At 47.7% G+C, this 22,245-nt stretch overlaps 1 protein-coding gene across 5 annotated transcripts in view; it reads left to right on the top strand.

Annotated features, from left to right (window-relative positions):
- Positions 1 to 375: 375 nt before the first annotated feature.
- Positions 376 to 22,245, top strand: part of NR5A2 (nuclear receptor subfamily 5 group A member 2) — a 114,918-nt gene continuing 93,048 nt past the window's right edge. The window contains exons 1-4 of one of the 5 annotated variants that reach the window (XM_024130671.3): positions 376 to 621; positions 4,649 to 4,767; positions 6,292 to 6,433; positions 8,700 to 9,346. In XM_024130671.3, the coding sequence (XP_023986439.1) occupies positions 540 to 621; positions 4,649 to 4,767; positions 6,292 to 6,433; positions 8,700 to 9,346 (990 nt within the window). In that variant the 5' untranslated portion in view covers positions 376 to 539. Of the gene's footprint in view, positions 622 to 1,176; positions 1,239 to 1,742; positions 1,802 to 3,654; positions 3,669 to 3,707; positions 3,921 to 4,648; positions 4,768 to 6,291; positions 6,434 to 8,699; positions 9,347 to 22,245 lie in introns of those variants that run through there. The other 4 variants (XM_007127660.4, XM_007127662.3, XM_007127663.4 and 1 more) reach the window with 4 other exon arrangements.

Here is a 22,245-nt window from a genome sequence, read left to right as displayed (position 1 = left end):
GGAAGCCGAGACGGGGAAGGGGCGGAGAGGAGAGGAAAGGCGAGGAGGGAGAGGAGAGTGAGGCCAGAGAAAGCGCGCGCGAGAGACCCTGCGGATCCCGAGCGCTGCGCGGCGGAGGGCGGGCTGCGGGTGGCCCGAGCCGAGCCGTCCGGGAGCAGCGGCGCCGCGGCCGCGGCAGCAGCGGGTCGGCCGCCGCCTCCGCTGCGCGCCCGGAGCTCGGCCGTACCCGCGTCCGCGCCCCGGGCAGCTGCGCCCTTGCCGAGCCGGACCGGGGCGCCCGGGCGCGGGCTTCGCCTGCAGCCCACTGCCTCCTCCTCGCGGCTCGGGGGCGGCTCGGGAGCCGCGAGCCTGGACGGGGCTCGGGGGTCCTGACGGCAGCCCCGGAGGCGGCGGAGGCGCGCTCCTGCCGGCGGGCGAGGAAGCAGCCACCCGGTCGCCCCCTCCTTCTTGACGGCGGAGTTGAAGCTGTGCTGCCGGCGTCCAGGTGCTGGGCTTCCGGACCGGCGCGGACCCCCTACCCCGCCCGCGGCCGCCTTGTCATGCTGCCCAAAGTGGAGACGGAAGCTCTGGGACTGGCTCGGTCGCATGGGGAACAGGGGCAGATGCCGGAAAACATGCAAGGTAAGGAGGCGCTCGCGGCGCTTGGCTCCCGCGGCTCCAGCGCCCCGGGCTCGCCCCGCGGGCTGCAGCCGCCCGCCCCGCGCGGGCGCTTGACTGGCCGCCGAGTTGCGGGTCGCCGCGGGGCTGCGGGGCTGCGGGGCGGCGCGCGGGCGTCGGGCCCCTTCCCCAGGGGCAGGCATAAAAGTTTATGGCTCTTGAACAATGCGGGGCGGGGATTTTCCAAGCAATGCCTAATTGGCCACTTCTAATTAAGAAAAGAGAGGCTTCGAGCTCTGGCTACGGGAGCGGGGCAGCTCCAGGCTAAAGATCTTATTATTCTAAAGATCATTCTAAGGAACGGAATGTCTCGCGGGAAACCCGAGCAGGTTCCCAGTCGTTGGAATCGGCGGGAACTTGAACCAGTGCTCTTGAGCGGTGGAAGAACACTGCCTGGGAAAGTCAACTGCAGAGAGAGAGGGAGCCTCGGGGAGAGCGGGCTTAGCGGTGTTAGGACGCGGCACCCCACAGCCCAGGCGCACCCAGGGAGCCGGCTCGAATTTGAACAACTTCATAAAACTGCAGGCAGAACTGGAGAGAACCAATGATTCCCAGCCCGTCCTCTGGCCGGGCGCTGCGGAGTGAGTGTTGGGCGGGGGCGGCGGCTTAGCCTCAAGCGAGACCTGGGAATCTGGAAGTCCTTGTTCATTTCCCAGCTTTTGATTGCTAACAACAAGAGCAAAAAAAAAGAAAAAAAAAAGCAAATCCCGTAGGCTGTATTTTCGCCGCATTCCAAAATAAGCGACTCTAGATCTGGCCGTATTGAGCCCTTCCGAAGTTTATCGCAGTTGCTCGAGGCCGGGGAGGGAACAATGCTAGGAAGAGTCACCGGTGCCCCTCCATCCTCGGCCTGCCAGCGCGCAGGATGTGCGGGCCGGCGGGCCTGTGGTCCCGGAACGCTTCCTGCCAACCCCTTGAACGAACTTGAAAGGGCCGGGGAGGCGTGGAGAGCAGAGCTCCGGGCTGGTGCACGCGGCTGTGCGGGAGAGGCGGCGCTGGGCCCGGGGCCTGCGGCCGCCGCGCTGCTCTGAGAAGAGGGCACGGCGGGCAGGCGTGCGTCCTGCTGCTGGGGTCGGATCCGCTCAGCCTCCAGGGAGGGCCGTGGACGTCCCCTGGGCCCGAGGCCCTAGACTCCAACTTGCAGGTTTATGCCGAGGGGGCCCGGTGGGCCCAAAGAGGCTTTCCCTCTGGCACCTGGGATTCCGCGAAGGGGGGCGCGGGGGAAGCGGCGCCGGGGCGCTGCCTCCGAGACCCTAGGCCGCCAGCTGCCGCGAAGGACCATCCTTTGCGCGTCCTTGGGGCCGGCGAGATTCTTGGGCCAAGGGGAAGTTTCTGCTTCTCCTTAGCGCGCGCGTTTCTGGGCGACTCGGGCAAAGCAGCGGAGGGAGAAGCTGGAGCGGGAAGCCGGGGAGGCAGGAATCGGGGTGTGGGGGGAGGTGGGAGGGAGGTGCCACTGCAATATTTTCTTTGTAGGATTCGACAGGGGCGTTCTCGACCCGACCTACCGCCCCAGAGCAGAAAGCTGGCTTTCCCTGGTGCCTGAGGCTCCGGGAAGCCTCCGGCCGCTGGCTCAACCCCGGGGTCGAAAGCGGGTGGGCAGCGCCCGGGCGAGGCTTCCTCCACCCAGGCCACGCGGCCTGCCGCCGGAGGGCGGCCCCTGCGGACGCGCACCCCAGGGCCAGGCGCGCTTTGGTCTCGGCCGGGGACGCACCGCCGTCCGACCCGCGGGGCGGGGGGCCGGGGGCCAGAAAGAGGACCCGCTACCGGGTCCCGGGACAGTTAGTTCGGGGAACGTGTCCGCGCGCCTCCGAGGCCTTCGCTGTCCAAGGCCCCACCGCTCCCTCTACTTTCTCAAGACCGGGACTTGTTTGCTGGGGTGCACTCCGTGCTCCAAACGCTAACTTGGGTTAACGGCACTTGGGCGCCTCTGAAAGGTGCCCCGGTCTCGCACCGCAGCGTCGGTCCCCCCACACGGCCTCTGTCTTTGAATTTTCCAAGAGGGTCCCCCCCCCAGCCCCGGTCTTTGGGGTGTCGGATCCCCGAGGCGCGCACCGGGTCCCCTGGAAACGGTTGCCTCTCCGAGCCTCTCAGATGCGAAGTTAAAGTTTACTTTGTTGGGGAAATGGGGGAGGGAGAAGAGAACACACTTGGTAAAGCACACCTTTTTCCGTCCCTAAAACGTGCCTCAAGACAATAGTCACGAGCTTTAGGAGGGATGGGGCTATTCACAAACTTCTGGAACTCTCAGCCTCGGCCAAAGCCCCAGGTTCCCCAAACGCGAGCGCGGACCTCTCAGGGCACCTCTGGGAGGGCTGCGCTCTGCGTCTCTTTACTTCTGTTTCTCGGAGCCCACACGTCTGCCTCGGCTGGAACATCTCTTCCCGGGACACCCCCCACCCCACCCCACCCCACCCCGCCCAAACTCTGGCTAACTCAGCCAGGTTAATGCCCCAGCCCCGGGCTCTCAGCCCCTGGGAGAGAGCCGGCCGCACTCTGCCGGGTCGCGCGGCTCAGCGGAGAAGCGCTGCAAGGACCCTCACCCCGACGGCCCTTAACGGAGGCCCCCAGAATCCGTAAAGAAGATAGAACTTTATTTTAAAGAGAAAAAAAAAATCAGTAATCACTGGCAAGGAGGCCACTACGGTGATAGAGCGGCCGAGTACTCTGGCGGTGGGCTGGGGGCTCTTTCTCCCTTTCCTATTCGGTAAACAAATCAGAGGAAGCTCCTGCCTGGCGCTCGGTTGCCCATCCACCCCCTCCCGCCCCGCCCCGCCCCCTGCAAATGCCACTGATTAACTTAAAACAAACTTGACTGGGGCGTTTGTGCGCCTGTGTGTAGCCGAAAGTTGAGCAAGGGGCGAGAGGCGAGTGCGCCCGGGGTTTCACCGGAGGTGCCGGGAGGCTGCGGCGGCGGCCGGGCTGCGCGGACCTGCCCTCGCCATCCGTCCCCTGCGGCGCGCGCTGCGAGGCTCGATCGGCGAGGACCGAGTCTCCGGGAGGGGCCGGATCAGGTAGTATCTGGGGTCTCCTGGCCGCTGCCTCTGCTATGCAGTTTACCCATCTTGGAGCTGTGAAGACGCCTTCGCGGTGCTGCGTCGGAAGGAAGGCCGGTCACCCGATCCCTGCAGGGAGCCGCTCAGAGCCGCGGCCTGATTTCTGTGTAACAGGGCGAACTCGAGGTGTTTATATTTTGCGGTGATGATATCGGAAACATGTGAAGTTCATTAAACGACTTCAGTCCTTTGCGACGCAACTCAACCCTCGTGTGTATCTTTTCCCTTCCTTCTTTTTCTTCTTCTTCTTCTTTTTTTTGGGGGGGGGGGCGGGCGTCCTGCCTTTTTATTTTTACAGGAGATTTTTGAAAAGTGTGGAGGGGAAAGCCCTATCAATACGTAACTGAATGTTTGGATTAATCTAACAGATCTGAACGCTGTGAGCCGCAGGCTGTGGTTAAAATGGGGCTGCTGAGAAGGTTTCTGGGGCGTCCGTTCCCCTGCCAAGTGTTTGCATATTGGTGTTGCTTTCCCTAAACACCCTTATAGTTCGGTGGGCTTTGAGCAAACTCATTGCAGTGGGAGGATAGTGCCGTGTGCTCCTTTCTCTCCCTTAGGCAAAGGTGACATTTTGGAACTCAGCCTCAAGGAGGTTTAAAAGAAATTCGAAGTTGTTACTTTATGCAATTCGTGTTTCTATTCTGCTCTGTGGCTTTGCAGAGTTAGGGGGACTCGTTCAACAGTGGTCAGCTTAAGAATTTTTGACGCAAGAAATTAGAATTATTTTTAAATTAGAATAATGCAAAGCGCATGCCAAAAGATGTTTTCCTTCCACTGTATGAAAATAGCTCTCTGCAGTACATCTGGGTAAAACATTTTTATTTTCTATTTTACCTGGTGATGTTAGCCCACCAGTCACCAAAATGGTTTTTATTGCAGGATTAAAACCTACCTAGTAAACTAATTGGATATGTGCATATGCATTTCTCTTGTTTCAGTGTCTCAGTTTAAAATGGTGAATTACTCCTATGATGAAGATCTTGAGGAACTCTGTCCCGTTTGTGGAGATAAAGTGTCTGGGTACCATTATGGGCTCCTCACCTGTGAAAGCTGCAAGGTTTGCCTTCTATGTTGCTACCTGAGAAATATAATGCTCAAAACTAAAATAAACCATTGGATTACTTCTTAAAGCTAAATATAGGCTGTCTTTTTTGGACCCAATTAAAAATGAGAGAGGGAATGAGTGAGTCTTAGTGAGATGATTCTTAGAAATATGTGTCCAATTTAATTCAAAAGGCAAAGAGATTTATCCTGTTTAGAAAACTTTGCCAGTCTCATGGCTTTAAAATAGTTTATGGTAGGAAGGTGATAGAGCTGTAGAAAGACTTCTATTTCTAATGGTCCAAAGTATTGATTTTGCTTGACTCATATATATTTAAAGCATTGTTGTTCTTGAGAGTGGACATGACAGAGTATTTCCCAAATACATTTTAACTTCAGAGTATTCTGTGCTACACGTCCAAACGTTTTTTACCCACAGACATAAAAGTCTAAATTCCCAACTGCATGATTTCATGCTGATTTATTCCAAAAATAATTTCTAAGATTTTTTTTTGAAATCTATATCATAAAGAATTAGAAACCAGATCTTAAGTTTATAATGAGTAGTTTTCATATATATTATATGACCTATTTAAATGCAAAAAATTTTAATATGTAAGATGTACTGTATTATTACTAACAATGTCAACTATACATTAAGGATTTATCTCAGACCTTTTTCATATATTCCCAGTAAATTTGATACCCCCTATTTTTCAACATTTTTAAACGTAGAAAACTCCGTACAATTACTTAAACCACTGCCAAGAAAATCCCTTCTTTCTTTATAACAAAGTAAGATGGTTTCACTTTGTGGCTAGTAGGACAAACAGAATATACCATCCAAGCTGTTATTATGTTACAAAGCTACAGATTTTATTTTTGATTAATTCTTGTGGGTGAAATATAAGGAAGGCATACACTCTGCTAAAATTAAGCTCTCTGCTATATATATGCTTTTTTCCCTCATGAGTTTCACCTTTTTCTTTACACAGTTCTCCAACTTGAATGTATTCCAATGGAACTATGAACATTTTCCCATTTTATTCTTTAAATCCTTTTGCTTTTAACTATCTAGTGCTGACATTTGTAAAAAATCTGAGGTGATTTGCTATTCCATTTTTCCATTGCTATTTTACAGTAGTTTGCCACTGAAATTGTATCAGACTACTTAAAAACAATGCCTCTCTCTATATAAGTGCCTTATCTGGAATATGAAGGTTAATAGGAAAACAGATTTTCTTCAAAAAATTACTGGTTAATATGCATGTATTTTCCCCTGAATGTTGAGATAAGATGGTGTGTAGCTAAAGCTCCCCAAGATTTGATGCGATTCTTGAAATATAACTCTGATGCCAGAAAAATCTCTGCCATAGCCTGGTTTTGGAGGGTTGATCTTGTTAAAATGTAAAACAAACCACAGAACCACATAAGGGCTCAAACGGTGCGATGAAAAGATTTACTGGTGATTTCCTTAAAATGAAACAATGGAAGAGACGGGTGTTAGATTGATAATATGTCTCACTATTTTCTCTTATAGGGCTTTTTTAAGCGAACAGTCCAAAATAATAAAAGGTACACGTGTATAGAAAACCAGAACTGCCAAATTGACAAGACACAGAGAAAGCGCTGTCCTTACTGTCGATTTCAAAAATGTCTAAGTGTTGGAATGAAGCTAGAAGGTAAGTTTTTTCTAAAGACCACTCACTGCCTGTTAAAACTCTCCAAGGACATAGGATTTAAAACAACATTGTACTTATAAAATGGTAACAGTATTTTCTAGTCTTTTAACGCTATTGACAATAAGGTCTTTTGATGTTTTGTCAGCAGAATAGTCCCGAGTCTCATTTAAATGCTGGTGAAATTTACTAGGAAAAACATTCTAATACCAGAGTTTTGCCTCCTCACCTCTTTTCTTAGTTTGAGGGGCAGATGAAAGGTCAGGTTAGATGAAAGCAAAACTAACATGATTCAGCTGACAACAGGTAAAAATAATTTGCCAAAATATTTTTTTAAAATCTTTTACGTTTTCAAATCAGGATGCCCTAGTAAAAAAATTGATTTTAATCTTTTTAAATAGGTATGCTTGTCATAATTGTTACTATTAGTTTCATGATTCCTGAACAGGAGTTAAAGCCTTTAATCATAAAAAGATTTTCTCATGTAGAGTATCATTTTTGATTGTGTGGGAAAGCACGTTTCTTTTCTTTCTTTTTTTTTTTTTTAAGATGATGACTGAGTCTGCAAAATAAAAAAAATTTTTTTGAGAAGCAGGAAACATGAAAAATAATGAACCATTACATCAGTAGCATTGGTTTGACAAAAACAAGAGAATGGTTCCTCAAAAGCCACATTAAACTTTATGTTGAAAAAGTAGAACCTGCACTTACGATGTACAGATTGGCAGGAAGTAACGTTTAATGCGTGACTTGTGTAAATAATTTGTAGTTCATGGACTATTATGGTGTGTTGCTGTTTTTCAGCCTCTGACCTACTGACTTTCCAGAGATTAAATATATTGTAAATAAAGTAATAAGAAGTGATACAGATCCCTGAGATGTGCCAGATACAGGAGTGTGTTTTATTTGATCAGTGAGGCACAGACTAGTTGTGTTTGGGGCTTTTCTGTTGTGTGGCACTCAGACTGGATGGCAGTGCTCAAAAAATTTCAGATAAGTCCGCTGAATTGCGAATAGCTTCCCTCCCAGAAGAAGTAGCTACTTGGGTTATCAGGAGGACTGTTAAGTCAAGTGTTGCTTTTAAGAGGAGACTGAGAAAAGAAGTAACGGATTCTTGTTCATTTCTTCATTACCAATCCCTGTATTATTTTCCAAACGGCAAAACAATGTGGTAGATGCTTACTATAGTATGAGACTCAGAAGATAAAATGTTATAAATTAAGTGTTGTGATTGCATATGATGTCATTTGATTCCTTTTTTTTAACAAAGGGAAAAGGTTACATTTCTTTACCTTAAACAGTCTTCTTAACAGTAAGTCACTTGCAGTGCATGTTCATGCTTTGTTCACAGTGATATGAAACAATTAAATAGTCAATAAATTATCATCCAGATGAAAAACTCTTTATTATCTTGTGCAGGGTTCTGGATACCTAGCATTCACAATAAATTTTTAATGCTATACTAATCCTAAGATAAAAAGCTCAGAAACTTAACCTCCAGCAATTTCAATATGTCACAAGCTGTCAGAGGTTGCTGGGTCCTATCTAATTGCCACTGGCCACCAGGAGCTAGGAGAGCCCTGCTAAGTAAATTACTAGACGTGGCCCCAGACGCCACATAGCATCGTGACCGTGGACCGTTTTGACAGCTTCTGAAATGAATTTGCTTTAATTATGTCCACTTCTGCCTAAATAGAAAACAGTAACGGGTGGCTACCTGATGTGTGCCCATCAAGTCCAGGTGAGGATGATTTTCCAAGAAGAGCATGTTCCTAACACTTTTGCAACAAATTAACCAAAGGGCTTTGAGAGAGGAAGATGTTCTAAGGAAAAATAGTCACAATTGAATCCAGAAATGGCTCCTTTGATTTTTTTTTTTTTTTTTTCCCTTTTAGCAGTTTGGGTTTCCATAAAGAGAATCGCAGCATCACTGGCTTGATAGAACCTCATCCTCTTCCTTAGCAACATGAAGCATCTCCTGTGTGTAGCAAAAATTAGGAAATCTCTGCAGTCGCCAAAGGGTTAATATGTCCCTATGTATCTGAAATAGTTTTTTGATGCCAAGCACACTCGGAGAAAAGAATTCATAAATAAAGAGGACCTGGCTTTTTTTTGGAATCTTCGTGGGCTTTTGTAGTGAAAACAACCACACACAGACCACTTCCGGTCCCTTTTCAGCCTTTCTAACTATCTGGAGATCTGGAGAATGCTCATAATTTGCATCTTATTTTTACCCTCACTTTCTTTTCTTCTTCCCCCATCCAAACAGCGGTAAGGGCGGACCGAATGCGTGGAGGAAGGAATAAGTTTGGGCCCATGTACAAGAGGGACAGGGCCCTGAAGCAACAGAAAAAAGCCCTCATCCGAGCCAATGGACTTAAGCTGGAAGCCATGTCTCAGGTGATCCAAGCCATGCCCTCCGAGCTGAGCATCTCCTCTGCAATTCAGAACATCCATTCTGTCTCCAAAGGCCTACCTCTGAACCATGCTGCCTTGCCTCCTACAGGCTACGACCGGAGTCCCTTTGTCACATCCCCTATCAGCATGACAATGCCACCTCCTGGCAGCCTGCAAGGGTACCAGACCTACAGCCACTTTCCCAGCCGGGCCATCAAGTCTGAGTACCCAGACCCCTACACCAGCTCCCCGGAGTCCATCATGGGCTACTCCTACATGGACAGTTACCAGACCAGCTCCCCCGCCAGCATGCCCCACCTGATCCTGGAACTGCTGAAGTGTGAGCCCGAGGAGCCCCAGGTCCAGGCCAAGATCATGGCCTATCTGCAGCAGGAGCAGGCAAACCGCAGCAAACACGAGAGGCTGAGCACGTTCGGGCTCATGTGCAAGATGGCAGATCAGACCCTCTTCTCCATCGTGGAGTGGGCCCGGAGTAGCGTCTTCTTCAGGGAGCTCAAGGTACGTGCCAGCCCTCGGAGCTCAGAGCTCCCCTTCCGGGAGACCCGGCTCTGTCCCTGCTTGATCGGGTCTCGGTGCGGAAAACACGTTCTCCTTACTTTTCTTCTTTGTAAAATGATGTTTTTGACCTTGACTTCAGAACTATTTGCAGCTTAACTTTATGGGGCTTTTCTTCTCTGTAGCTCTTCATCTGGGGGCATGGCATTTCATGTCAAATAGGGGAAAGCTGGTTGGATTTTTTTTTTTTTGCTTCTGAGTAGGAGAATGTCTTTACTTACTCCCTCTAACCTCAGATGGTTTATGGCTAAAAAACTGAAGCCAGTGTGAAACAGAACCTAGTAAACTTTAAAAAAAATTACCAAGTAAAAAGCTCTGTTATAATGGTGCCAATTTAGAAGGAAAAAAGGCCAACATTTCTTTGTGTTTAGACGCTAAAGAATGCAAGTGGTACCACTGGTTAGTAGTTAGCAAGTAGGTATTTACTACCTGTTTACCTTGACATTAGGTTGGTAGAGACTTTGTTTTCGGAGCAGATTCCAGTAGGATGTTTACTGCTGTTGGCTGGGGAATGGGCCCATGGCAAGTGCTAGCCTGCTTGGCTGGGCTTTGCTACTCATAATCCGTGTCTGTCGTTGATTTTAATGGATTGGTACATCGTAAACACAGCCCTTGTTTGTCTAAGGATCTCTGTTTAACTACATAATTATTTTATTTCCTGAAACTGAAGACCGAATTAATATGGGAAAGTTATAGGGAAGTTTGGGATCTGAGAGTAGCCACCAAACTGTATTTGGTGGTCGGTGATTTCGTCCTCTGTGTTGAAAACAAAACTGAATCCTGGGTTTGATTTCTAGTCTGTCTGTCACAAAATCAATTTCTCCCTGTTCCTGTGGCTGCCTCAGACACCTAGGACTTTGGGAGGAGATTAAAAAAATCTCTGAGAGAAGGACAGTACAAAGCAGACTTTTAATTGAAAGGTTTCTGTTTAAAGTTGTGTGCGCGCGGATGGTCCGGGGAAAGTGGAAGCCACTGTGCAAACAGAAAACAGCGCCTTCCATGGCCGTCTTCACCTGGCCCTGTGATCTGCAGCAAAAAAACTCTCTGAATGGATCCGAGTAAGTTACTAGGCTACCGCCAGCCTGCTGTTAGGATGCTGACGGGTCCAGCCCTACTCTCTAGGCCTCTGTCCCGCGCCTACAGACGTCTCATGGTGGGGATCACTCGGGGGGCAAACAGGATGCACTGTTAGCTGTCAGGCCAGACCCTCTGAGTATGGAACCACACTGGGATAGTCAGGGCGTTTATCATTAAAAACAAAACCAAACAAAAGTTTCCCGGTGCTCTTAGGTTCCCGACTTTGTCCCTTAAGAGAGCAGGTAAGAAATTGGAAAATGAAAATGAAAATATTTTACATACAGCCGAAATGTTAGGAAATATACAAGTGAGGAAAGCACAGCCTTCCAAGTCAGAGGAAACCAGTGTGCCTTAGATCTTTGCTACTTAGTAACTGTCTTTGTGGGCGGGTCCTCAATCTCTGAGCCTCAGTTTTCTTGTAGGTAAAGTTGTAGGTGTGGTGCTTGGGGGGTGATGGAGGGAATAGCAATACGTGTATTGAGGTTTTTAGAGGAATAAATGAGACTCTGTGGGCAAAGCATCTAGTCCTGGGAACCCGGCCTGTATTATATACTCAGTAAATCAGTGCTATTTTAAAATGGCTCTTATTGTTTTATGACAAGTGTGTGGAGGCTTTACGTATTGCTCTTATATTCAGGAAAACAACATGCACTTGTACTCTGATTAGTTTGACATTGGAAAACAATATTACCACGTGTGTGGCAGAAAAGCGAAATTGTAAAATAGTCATTAAGTAGTGGCAGTTTGAGGACCTCAGATTTAGGCGGTTAGTTGGTGAAGGATGGATGCAAAGTGGAATAAGACAAAATATTCGCTCTCAAAGATTTTATGATAAGACAATTGCATAAATATCTATTCCAAAAAAAAAGGCCGTTGAAGTTTGTTTCACAAAAGCATGGGGAAAGAAATCATGTGTATTAATTACATGTGAAAAAAGAAAGGAACGTTATAAAGTGAATATCGAGCCCCCCAGATAGGACTTTAAGAGTGTTAGGAGAAAACTCTCTCCAAATTTCTCTTTTCTTTTCCCTGTAATTAAATTGTATGAGATTCTTTTCTAGGGCATGAGAGTTCATATTTGGCTAAAATGTAAACACTTTTGAGAACGGGACATATTAAAGCAATATCAGTCATTTATGTTGTTTAAGTCATTTATCAGTCTTTCCTGAGAATATGCTTTAAAGAGGGAAAGGGAACAGATACAAACCCTGGGGGTGACGCCTGTAAGGGGTGGGAGGTGCCCCCCAGGAGAAAAAGACAAACTGAACCCACTTCACCATTTGCCTTGGGCTTACATTGATTCCGTTTAAGTATTTTCCAGAGAAAGAGAAGTAGAATTTCAGAATAACTTAGGGGTCATTTAAATATCGAATTGTGAGGTGACCATTTGCTTCAGAAGAATTCCTTTTCCTTTGTTTATAAATTTAACTTTGTGGAAACCAGACCAAGGCGTTTGAAGCGAGCATGGAGACGTGCGTTGCCGTGTATTTCTCCAGGGCAGAGGGTTTCAAACTTCTGAACTAAGACCTGCAGTAAGAAATATATTCTACCCTGAAACCTGGTGGACCAAACACATCACACACACACACACACACGCAACGCGCACACACACACACACACAAAACGCACACACGCATACAACTGAGCCAGAGTTCCACTAGACAGTACATGATTTTGTCCATGCCACGCTCTCTGATATTCTCTATTCTGTTCTGCTGGAGTCTAATTTCTTTCATGCTTTTTAAAAATTTCCGGTCATGACCCACTAATGAGGCATGACCAGCAGTCCAAGAAACGCTGCTCCTGGAAAGGTGTCATGGACCTTCTGCTGGGCGTTGTCTACCTGCCACCACTAAGAACGACTCCCGGACAAGGCCTCTCCCTCCCGGCCTGGCCTCCAAGACATCCCCGAAACCTGCAGCCCGGTCCCTGCCTACCTTCCTGCAAAACTTGTGATTTTTTTTTTTTTTTTTAAACTTGTGATTTAAAAATATCGTTTGGGAAGATGAATGCTTCCCTTTACACATTTGTCTTTTTGTTGTTAACTTCACTGCAAATTACCCATCAAGCGATATACTTATAGGGCAGATCAGATTGCTTATACCTCTACAACCCCAAGATGAAAAGGCACATATTTGCTCCGGGGAGTAATAGGATAATAAGGCAATTTTGCAAATGACCCCTTTCTCACTCTCCCAGGACAAGTTACACTCTCTCCGTGAATAAGAAGAACGAATACAGATTCCATTCGTTTACTGTTTAAGGGATCAGAAGGGCCAGAGGAAATTCGGTGGGTTGTTTTGTTTTTCTACATAGTTACAAGGTGCAAGAAGAGATATTCTGGTTCCCATTCAAAATATTGGAACGGGAAAGAGGAAAGTATAACTCCCAAACACGCGTCTTGAGACATAGCACATGAACAGCAAAAAAAGGAAAAAACAAAACAATATACTCATAGAAAGCATGCAGTTTCAGAGCTGGATGATGAGCAGGGAAAAAGAGGATACGTGTAAGTGAGCTGTTTTCGTTTTTCTCTATACCTGTAAGGAACAATCCTGATCTCCATCCAAAATCATGGCATGGAAAAGATGAAATTAACACCCTGAAACTACCAGGTTTCCAAACAGCACTTGTGCATCCAATGATACTCCTTGACTAGAAACCACAGATTTTCCAGATCTGGAAGAGACGGTGGGGTCGTTTTATTCTACCCCCTCCATTTACATACGAAGAAGCTGAGGCAGGGGGCCTGTGGCTTGTACCAGATTATACAGCTGCAGGAGGGCAGAACTAGGACTGGTAGATTCAGGTTCCAAGAAGCTGTGCTTCTCCGCAGCCCTGCCCCCCACCCCCAATGCACACACACAAAGAAGCCGTGTAACCTTTGACTCCAAAAATACACGCCTTTGCCAGTGAAGCTAAAGCAAATCTCCACGTTATCAGAAGTCCATCACTACCACCCAATTACTAAATCACTAATAATCAGGGAGATAGATTTTCTCTGAGCCCAGACGACCCCCTGGGAGTGAGTGAGTCACTTTAGAAAGCTACTATAATTGTCGCAGGCCACTGGGGCATCATTCAGTGAAGTACATCTACCAGCCGGCGCTTCTGAGCCCTGGAGGAGTGTCCAAAGCTCTCTGAGTGCCTTTCCCTCAGCTCACAGCCCTCTCTCGGGGAGAATCTAGTGCGGCAACCACGTGCAGTTCTGCTCTGCGGGAAAATGGCTAAAGGAAGTTATGTCCTGGGTCCTACTTGATGCTGGGTGTAACAGCATGGGCTCCTTTTTATGTATGTTTGCAAAAATAGGAAGGAAGAGAATTTAGGATTGTAACCAGTTGATAGATGGGCCACGAATTACTGAAGTATGACGATATTTTGGGGGTAGTATCCTACATTCACTATACCTTCCAATCCTTTTTTCTTTTTTTGGGCTGCGTTGGGTCTTCATTGCTGCACGCGGGCTTTCTCTAGTTGCGGTGAGCGGGGGCCGCTCTTCGTTGCGGTGTGCAGGCTTCTCATTGCAGTGGCTTCTCTTGTTGCGGAGCACGGGCTCTAGGCGCGCAGGCTTCAGTAGTTGTGGCACGCGGGCTCAGTAGGTGTGGCTCTCGGGCTCTAGAGCGCAGCCTCAGTAGTTGTGGTGCACGGGCTTAGTTGCTCCGCGGCATGTGGGATCTTCCCGGACCAGGGCTCGAACCCATGTCCCCTGCATTGGCAGGCAGATTCTTAACCACTGCGCCACCGGGGAAGTCCCTCCCTTCAAATCTTTAAACCCCATGTGTCTTACAGTGGCCTATACTCTTGACTTTTCCTTGTGTTTTTGGAAATCAGGAGCGAATTCCAGAATCCCCCCTTCCCCCCCCCCGCCCCGCCATATCATAGAAAGCACTGTCTTTGTGAGTCAAGAAGATTGTGCTTTTTTCTTTCCGTTATTTTTCTCTCATCTGTGTCTTGAGTATCTCACAAACACAAGAGCAGTGAGAAAATAATTCCCACTTTGTTGAACAACTAATGAATCTGGAGGATCTATTTGATCTTCTAATGAGACCAGATGTCTTCAGAGGATTCTGGGAATGGGTATAGAAGAACTTCCCCTCCGTGAATGATTCTGATACATGGAGGAATAAAAAATTCTAAATTAATCCTGAGCGAAACACATAACTAGTGTTCCTGTGGAAAATAGGGCTCAGAGGCTCAGGGAGTTTGTGCCAAAGGAATTCAGCCGTGCCGAAGCCAGTTTTCTCGAAAGTGAGGAGACTGGGGGTGGAACCAAGCCTTTTTTCTCTGCTCTGGTGCAGAAGCTTTTTGAGCAGAGTTTTATTTATTTATTTTTAACACCCTAGATCACTTTTCCCAAGCCTTAGTTCACTTCTCCCCACCAATATAGGTCTGCGGTTTGAGATTTCGTTGGATTTGCCCCAATTTTTTTTTTTTTTAATTGGAGTACAGTTGCTTTACAATGTTGTGTTAGTTTCTGCTGTGCAATGAAGTGAATCAGCTCTATGTAAACCTATATCCCTTCCCTCTTGGACTTCCCCCTGCCCCGCCCCGCCCCCCCACCGCCGTCACACCCCACGTAGGTCATCACAGAGCACTGAGCTGATCTCCCTGTGCTATACAGCAGCTTCCCCCTAGCTGTCTATTTTACACATGGTAGTGTATTTATGTCAATCCTAATCTCCCAATTCGTCCCACCCTCCCCTTCCCCCACCCCATGTCCACGTGTCCCTTCTCTACGTCTGCATCTCTCTTCCTGCCCTGCAAATAGGTTCATCTGTACCATTTTTCTAGATTCCACATATATGTGTTAATATACAATATTTGTTTTTCTCTTTCTGACTTACTTCACTCTGATGACAGACTCTAGGTCCATCCACATCCCTACAAGTGACCCAATTTCATTCCTTTTTATGGATTTGCCCCAGTTTTAAGCCATGTTTAATGGACTTGCTTAACCCTTCGTGTGTGTGTGTGTGTGTGTGTGTGTGTGTGTGTGTGTGTGTGTGTTGGGGGCAGTGTATGCATCATGTTTTCCCACATTCACCCTGCGTCCTGCTCCCCTTTGATTCCCCCTGAGCTTTGGGGTTCAGGGTCACATACCCAGAATTATAGTCTGTCACTTTACTTCCCTGTGTTTTCATTTCTTTGGATGCAAAGTAGTTCCTCCTGGAAGCAACTGATGAGCATTGACGTGATTTCCCATCAAGAGGGGAGAAGTGTTTCTATCTGAAGGCAAATTCAAATATCTGTGACCATTCAACCTACTCATCAAAAAGAGATCAGATGAAAAGAAACCGACCCTTCGTAGGTTTACAAGGAAATGAGAAAACTGGCTTTTCTTCCACCGGGGCTGGGAAGTTTTCTTCTGCCTTTGAATTTGGAGGGAACGATGGAATGAATCTGCAGGTCTGATTCCATGACTCGGGGCTCTTCAGGCATCAGACGTGTGCTTCTGTGATTCCCTCCAGGCAGACCTGGCACAGAAGCCTCTGGGCTGGTTGATGGTGCTGAGAATGTATATGATTCTAGCCTTCCTTGCTTGTACAGGCATGGGTCTTACTGCACCCATGTCGGTTACTGATTGAGAAATCCATTCTTTAGACTTTAAAGTCTCTTGGTCACTGTCGCATCAATACCTGTTTGTGCTATAGGTGGTGTTCTTTGGTGGAAGTGGCCCCCTGACTGCGGAGATGTGGATTCTCCACCTTCTGTGTTCCTTTTTAAAGTATTACATTTGCTTTATTTAGAGAGGATGCATCTGCAAACTGCAGACTCGGTTTAGACTCTGACTTCTCGAAGCTTGGTTTCAGCGTGGCCAGGCACTAGTCGTTTCCATGCCAGTCGTTTCCTCCCTGGGAAGCCAGGAGATTTGGTCGAAGCAATGATGATGGCTTCATACCGGCTTTGCTTGTTCACACACCCGATACGCTTCCTGTTCCTGTTAATCTATTTTTTTTTTTTTTTTTTTTTGCGGTACGTGGGCCTCTCACTGCCGTGGCCTCTCCCGTTGCGGAGCACAGGCTCCGGACGCGCAGGCCCAGCGGCCGTGGCTCACGGGCCCGGCCGCTCCGCGGCACGTGGGATCCTCCCGGACGGGGCACGAACCCGTGTCCTCTGCATCGGCAGGCGGACTCCCAACCACCGCGCCACCAGGGAAGCCCTGTTAATCTATTTTTTAAAAAATTTTTGACTGTGTTGGGTCTTCGTTGCTGTGTGCGGGCTTTCTCTAGTTGTGGTGAGCGGGGGCTGCTCTTCATTGCAGTGCGCGGGCTTCTCACTGAGGTGGCTTCTCTTGTCGTGGAGCACGGGCCCTAGGTGTGCGGGCTTCAATAGTTGTGGCACACAGGCTCAGTAGTTGTGGCTCGCGGGCTTAGCTGCTCCGCGGCATGTGGGATCTTCCCAGACCAGGGCTCGAACCCGTGTCCCCTGCATTGGCAGGCGGATTCTTAACCACTGCGCCACCAGGGAAGCCCCCTGTTAATCTATTTGTTATCTACCAGCATCGTGGGGAGCATGGGAATAGCCAGCCGTACCCAAGGAACCCGTGTTTAACTGGCTGGGCCATTGTCAGGCGTCTGAAATGATCAATGAGGGCAGGAAGAAAATGGCATCTTCTTTGCTCTGCTCAAGGTCAGGCGGTGAAGGGAAGAGAGGTCCCTTTTATTGCGGGCTCACTCTTTGCCTGCTCTAGGACTGGGTGCCTCAGGCCCTTTTCTGGTCCGCTCCTTACGGTAGCTCCGGGAAATGAGGACAGGACAAGGTCTCCTCTGGTCTTAGAGAGGGAGAGGGAAAGCCCTGGACCGCTGCTGTCACATAACGTGGTCCTTCCAGAGGACACGTCCATCCCTCCCTTATGGGCCCAAAGAGACACGGAGTTAATTAATTAATAAAAGTTTGTTAACTACGTTTTTATTTTTTAAATTTTTAAAATTTATTTTATTCAAGTATAGTTGATTTACAATGTGTTAATTTCTGCTGTACAGCAAAGTGACTCAGTTATATATATTCACTTTCATATTTTTTTCCAGTATGGTTTATCACAGGATATTGACTATAGTTCCCTGTGCTCTACAGTAGGACCTTGTTGTTTATCCGATCTATATATAATAGCTTGCATCTGGCTGATCCCAAACTCCGAATCCACCCTTCGCCCAAACCCCCTCCCCCTTGGCAACCACAAGTGTGTTCTCTGTGTCTGTGAGTCTGTTTCTGTTTCACAGATAAGTTCATTTGTGTCATATTTTAGATTCCACAGAGAAGTGATATCACATGGTATTTGTCTTTCTCTGTCTGACTTACTTCACCTAGTATGATCATCTCTAGGTCCATCCATGTTGCTGCAAATGGTATTTCATTCTTTTTTATGGCTGAGTAATATTCCACCATATATATGTACATATATTTATATATATATGTATGTATATATATTACACACATACACATACGTACAAACCACGTCTAATTTATCCACTCATCTGTCGATGGGCATTTAGGTTGTTTCCACGTCTCAGCTATTGTAAACATTGCTGCTTTGAACACTGGTGTGCGTGTATCCTTTTGAATTAGAGTTTTGTTTGAATATATGCCCAGTAGTGGGATTGCTGGGTAATATGGCAGTTCTATTTTTAGTTTTTTAAGGAACCTCCGTACTGTTCTCCATAGCGGCTGTATCAGTTTACATTCCCACCAGCAGTGCAGGAGGGCTCCCTTTTCTCCACACCCTCTCCAGCATTTATCATTGTAGGCTTTTTAGTGATGGCCATTCTGACCGGTGTGAGGTGTTAACCTCATTGTACTTTTGCTAACTTGCTTTTTCAACAACCAAGTTTTTTAGTCAGATAATCTGTTAGTACCGGCAGAATTAACCGAGGCACTTGAATCAGTTTGGGGTTGGGTAGGGATCAGGAATGAGAAAGATGGAGGAAGAGACAAAGACATGGGAAAACAACACCTCAGCAGGTAACCTGCCCCCCGAGGCTTGGAGCTCCATTAACAGGAGAGGTTTAGGGAAGACTCAAGGTTAACAGAAAATACTTCCATTTTTCCTCGACTGCAGAGTTTGGATAATAGGTGAGACTAATACCCGCCATTTATTGAGTTTTTACTGTGAGTCAGACAGTTGTTAAGTGCTTTACCAGTACTGTATCTCACTTAATACTAATTAATCCCTGGGCAGCGGGCATGTTTGCTCCCAGTGTGCAGGTTAGGCTACCAAGACCTAAAGATTTTCACCGATTTGCCCCAAGTCCCGTGGCTAATAAGTGGTAACATGTCATCGAAACAAAAAATGTATATGGCTGTCTTTTGTAGACTATGCCCATCTCAGTACCGCTTTACAATAGGTCTCAAAGGACCTCTATGACTCTTAAACTACAGAGGGCAGTTTCTTAAATTGGCCCCAGAACGTGTAAATTCTTTTTCTTTTTTTAATTGGAGGGCGACCCTGTAGGGCTGGAATCCAGAACTCTTTGCATCCGGAGAAGATGAGGAGTTTGCTGTCGGTGGCAGACTCTGGAGCTTCTAAACCTTCATCCGTAAAAGGGGCTGTAACTGGGGGGGGCCGCAGAAGGAGGCCATCGGTGCAGCAGGGGCGCGGTCTTCTCAACTTGGGGACACTGGGCAGGCTGTCCCCACCCCCCCCACCGCCAATGCCCAGCACCGGTTCCTACCGCATGGTCAGTAGAGGCAGGTGCATCAGTCTGTCTCCTTGGAAGCAGCTACACACTCGTCTGCTGAGAACAGCGAGGGTCCCTGCTCACGTCAAGACCTGCGTCTGCCCAGCAGGGCACACAGACTGCTCACAGATCTTACAGAAAGTCCGAGATGTTTGTTCCTCAGTGTTGGGGAGGGGGAGCTCCCTGAGTCCCTGAGCCCCAGGACCCTGTCTGCCCACGGTGTCTGCTCTTACACAGAGTCAGGTAATGGGTGACAAAGCCGAAAACATGACTCACGTGTGACACTCCTTAACACAATTTGAAGGCCTTTGCCCTCTGAACCTGTGAGGTGAAATAGGTCTTTCTGTTTTCCAGGGTAAGTGAAGGATGACTGTACTCTGACTTCTTCTTCGACAACTTGGGAAGTCGATCGTACAAATCTTTGAGGGCTTCACATCCATTTGCAGAATGGCTGCATGGAAATTGGGCATTTGCGCTCTTGTTCCCGCGAAAGACGTTAATGTCTAACCCAAGAATACCACCCACGCTTGAGAACAGAGGCGTGCACGGCACCACCTCTGCCAGCAGCTGGGTCTTTCTTAAACGTCTGATGCTTAAAAAACCTAATTCTCTCTGCACTTCTGCCTTTTCTGTGCACCAGGCGAAGCTCAGGCCGCCCGTGCACGGGTCCCCAGCCAGCTTCTCTGGAGACACTCGAACCTTCTGGATCACTTTCCTGATTTTCTCCACTTTCCTTCACCTCCATCTCTCCTTTTCTATCTGCCCAGACTCCCTTTCTCTTTTCTCACTCACGTGGCTTTTCTCCTCCTGCCCTCGGGATGCCTCAGCTTCCTAGAGGCACCTGCAGGCATTGCTTTGCACAGCATCGTGGTTCCTGGGACCCCTGTCCTCGGCTGCATCTGCGTTTTCCCTGCGGGTGGAATGTGGCAGACCGGGAGGGCACCCGAACCCCGTGGGTCTGAGGATGGATGGAGAAGCATGAGAAACAGTTGAGTACCTAGACCCTAGGAGGGGGCTGCGTTCAGGGACAGTAGATGGAACGTCTGTGTGGCCCTGTCTCTGGGTGAGGGGACCCCACGCAGCGGGGTTCTCTGTTGGGGGTAGCAGGTCCCCTTCAAGGGCAAGGGCAAAGGAGTCTAAGCAGGGGAACGCGTGGACCCCTGTAACGCCCGTGCAAAGACAGCTTCGAAGTCCTCCTCATTTCTCAGCAGCGGTGCGTGGCAAGGCCCTGCTACCTATGTACGTCGTGTAGCGACGTCACACAGTCCCACGAAGGGCCACCGATGCGTCCCTCCCTTTTAACTTCCTCCCTGGAAATCATTTTCAAATGCCATGTTTCCGACCTCCCAGGACCAAGCCTGTGACTTCTTCACATACAGCGTCCTTTGAAGGAAGAGGAGAAATTGTACAAATCTGAAGCATGCAGGACTGCTGGGCCCTGCTGCTCTTCATTTCTCTCCAGAAACTAAAAGAACACCACGTTAGCTTGAATATTTAGAAGTGTCACCAGGATTACACAACATTCGGGATTAACTTTACAACCAACCTTGATCCGACTTCTAACTCTGTAAGAATGCTCTTTCTTTACGTGACAAATGGACTAATTGGCCAATAGGTCTAAAGTCTGTCTTTTATTGCACAAGAGCATTGCAAAGGCAGAAGGTAACCCCAGACGGGTGCCTCTTGTCTTTCATTTGGGGAGCGCGGAGATAACTGGCCTTTCATCCAATGGCTCACGGTGTTGATTTTTAAAGTCTACAGCGGGACCACCTCCAGGGAAATGACAATCACATTTCTAAATACCCTGTTTACAGATTACTTTACCTGTGAGAGCAGGATAATTATTTAAATTAAAAACATATTTTCAGGGGGGGATGAAACACAGAAGGTACCAGATCCGTGCTGAATGGATACACCCAAGATGCGGAGGAGGAGGACGGGCTGGAAGGGATGGGGGTAAAGGCAGCAGAGATAACATTCTGTCTTCACCTTCAGGCGACAGTAAATTGCTAATTGGTAGTCGGAAAATTCTCAGGATTTCAGTGTCTTCGTAAGCAGTGTTCCTGATGTGATTGATACAGATACACTCACATTCATTTGGTAAAAAATAATTCCACTCACATAATAGGTTTTGGGTCCCACGTGTGGATAGGTTTTGGGTCCCACGTGGTTCCCCCACCCCCACCCCCGGGCAGATCTTGTGTGTATATATCACAGAGTTTTGAGTACATATCCTGTTTTCAGATGTGTTCTCTGAAATGTTGGCTCATTCTAAGACCTGTTTTATTTTGACCACTGTATCTTGCCTCGTCTGAAATCACCACAAATCCTTCTTTACCACACACATCCGAGCACCACGGTTGTGCTTTTTTGATCTGAAGTCGTGATGGATAAGAGGCTTGGCTTATTGCCTAATTTAAAAACAAAAACAAAAACAAAAACCTACTAAATATTACATTTCCCCTTGTAAAATAATGATAGAGATTAGTGTTTGTGCAGAAGTGTTGGCAACAGAATTCTTCAGAAGTTTTCCTGTGGGTGATGAAAGCTGTTATATTATTTTGACTAGCTAATCAAATGTAATTGTGGGGAGCTTGAAGTGCCTCAGATTTTCCTTGTACAGTTATCAAAGCGGGAAACGTAGCTCGCGGAGCTGATGAAAGGCATCTCTCACGGTATTCTTTCAATTATAAATCTTACAGAGGGAAGAAAGAACAGTTCTGTGGCTAAAAACTCAGGGCTTCAAATGTCCCTTCATGTTGATTGCTGTGTTAGCTAGTTAACGCATTATTATACATTTTAATTGATTTCTTGCTCCAGTTTTGGAGAAAACAATATTCTGGATCTGTTTGGCAAGTGAATGAGGGAGAGAAGATGCTTGGGCGCAATAGTATTCCTGTTTGTATTAGGATTACATCATGCCAGGTATTTGCAGTACGAACAGTAGCCCTCACTTTTGCGGGGTCTAACTTACTTTAAAAGCATTAATAGGGCTTCCCCGGTGGCGCAGCGGTTGAGAGTCCGCCTGCCGATGCGGGGGACGCGGGTTCGCGCCCCGGTCCGGGAGGATCCCACGTGCCGCGGAGCGGC

This window comes from Physeter macrocephalus, chromosome 4, assembly GCF_002837175.3.
Source record: "Physeter macrocephalus isolate SW-GA chromosome 4, ASM283717v5, whole genome shotgun sequence".
NCBI lineage: Eukaryota > Metazoa > Chordata > Mammalia > Artiodactyla > Physeteridae > Physeter > Physeter macrocephalus.
Note: the sequence above shows the minus strand (reverse complement) of the source record. Positions and strands in the feature narration are given on the sequence as shown.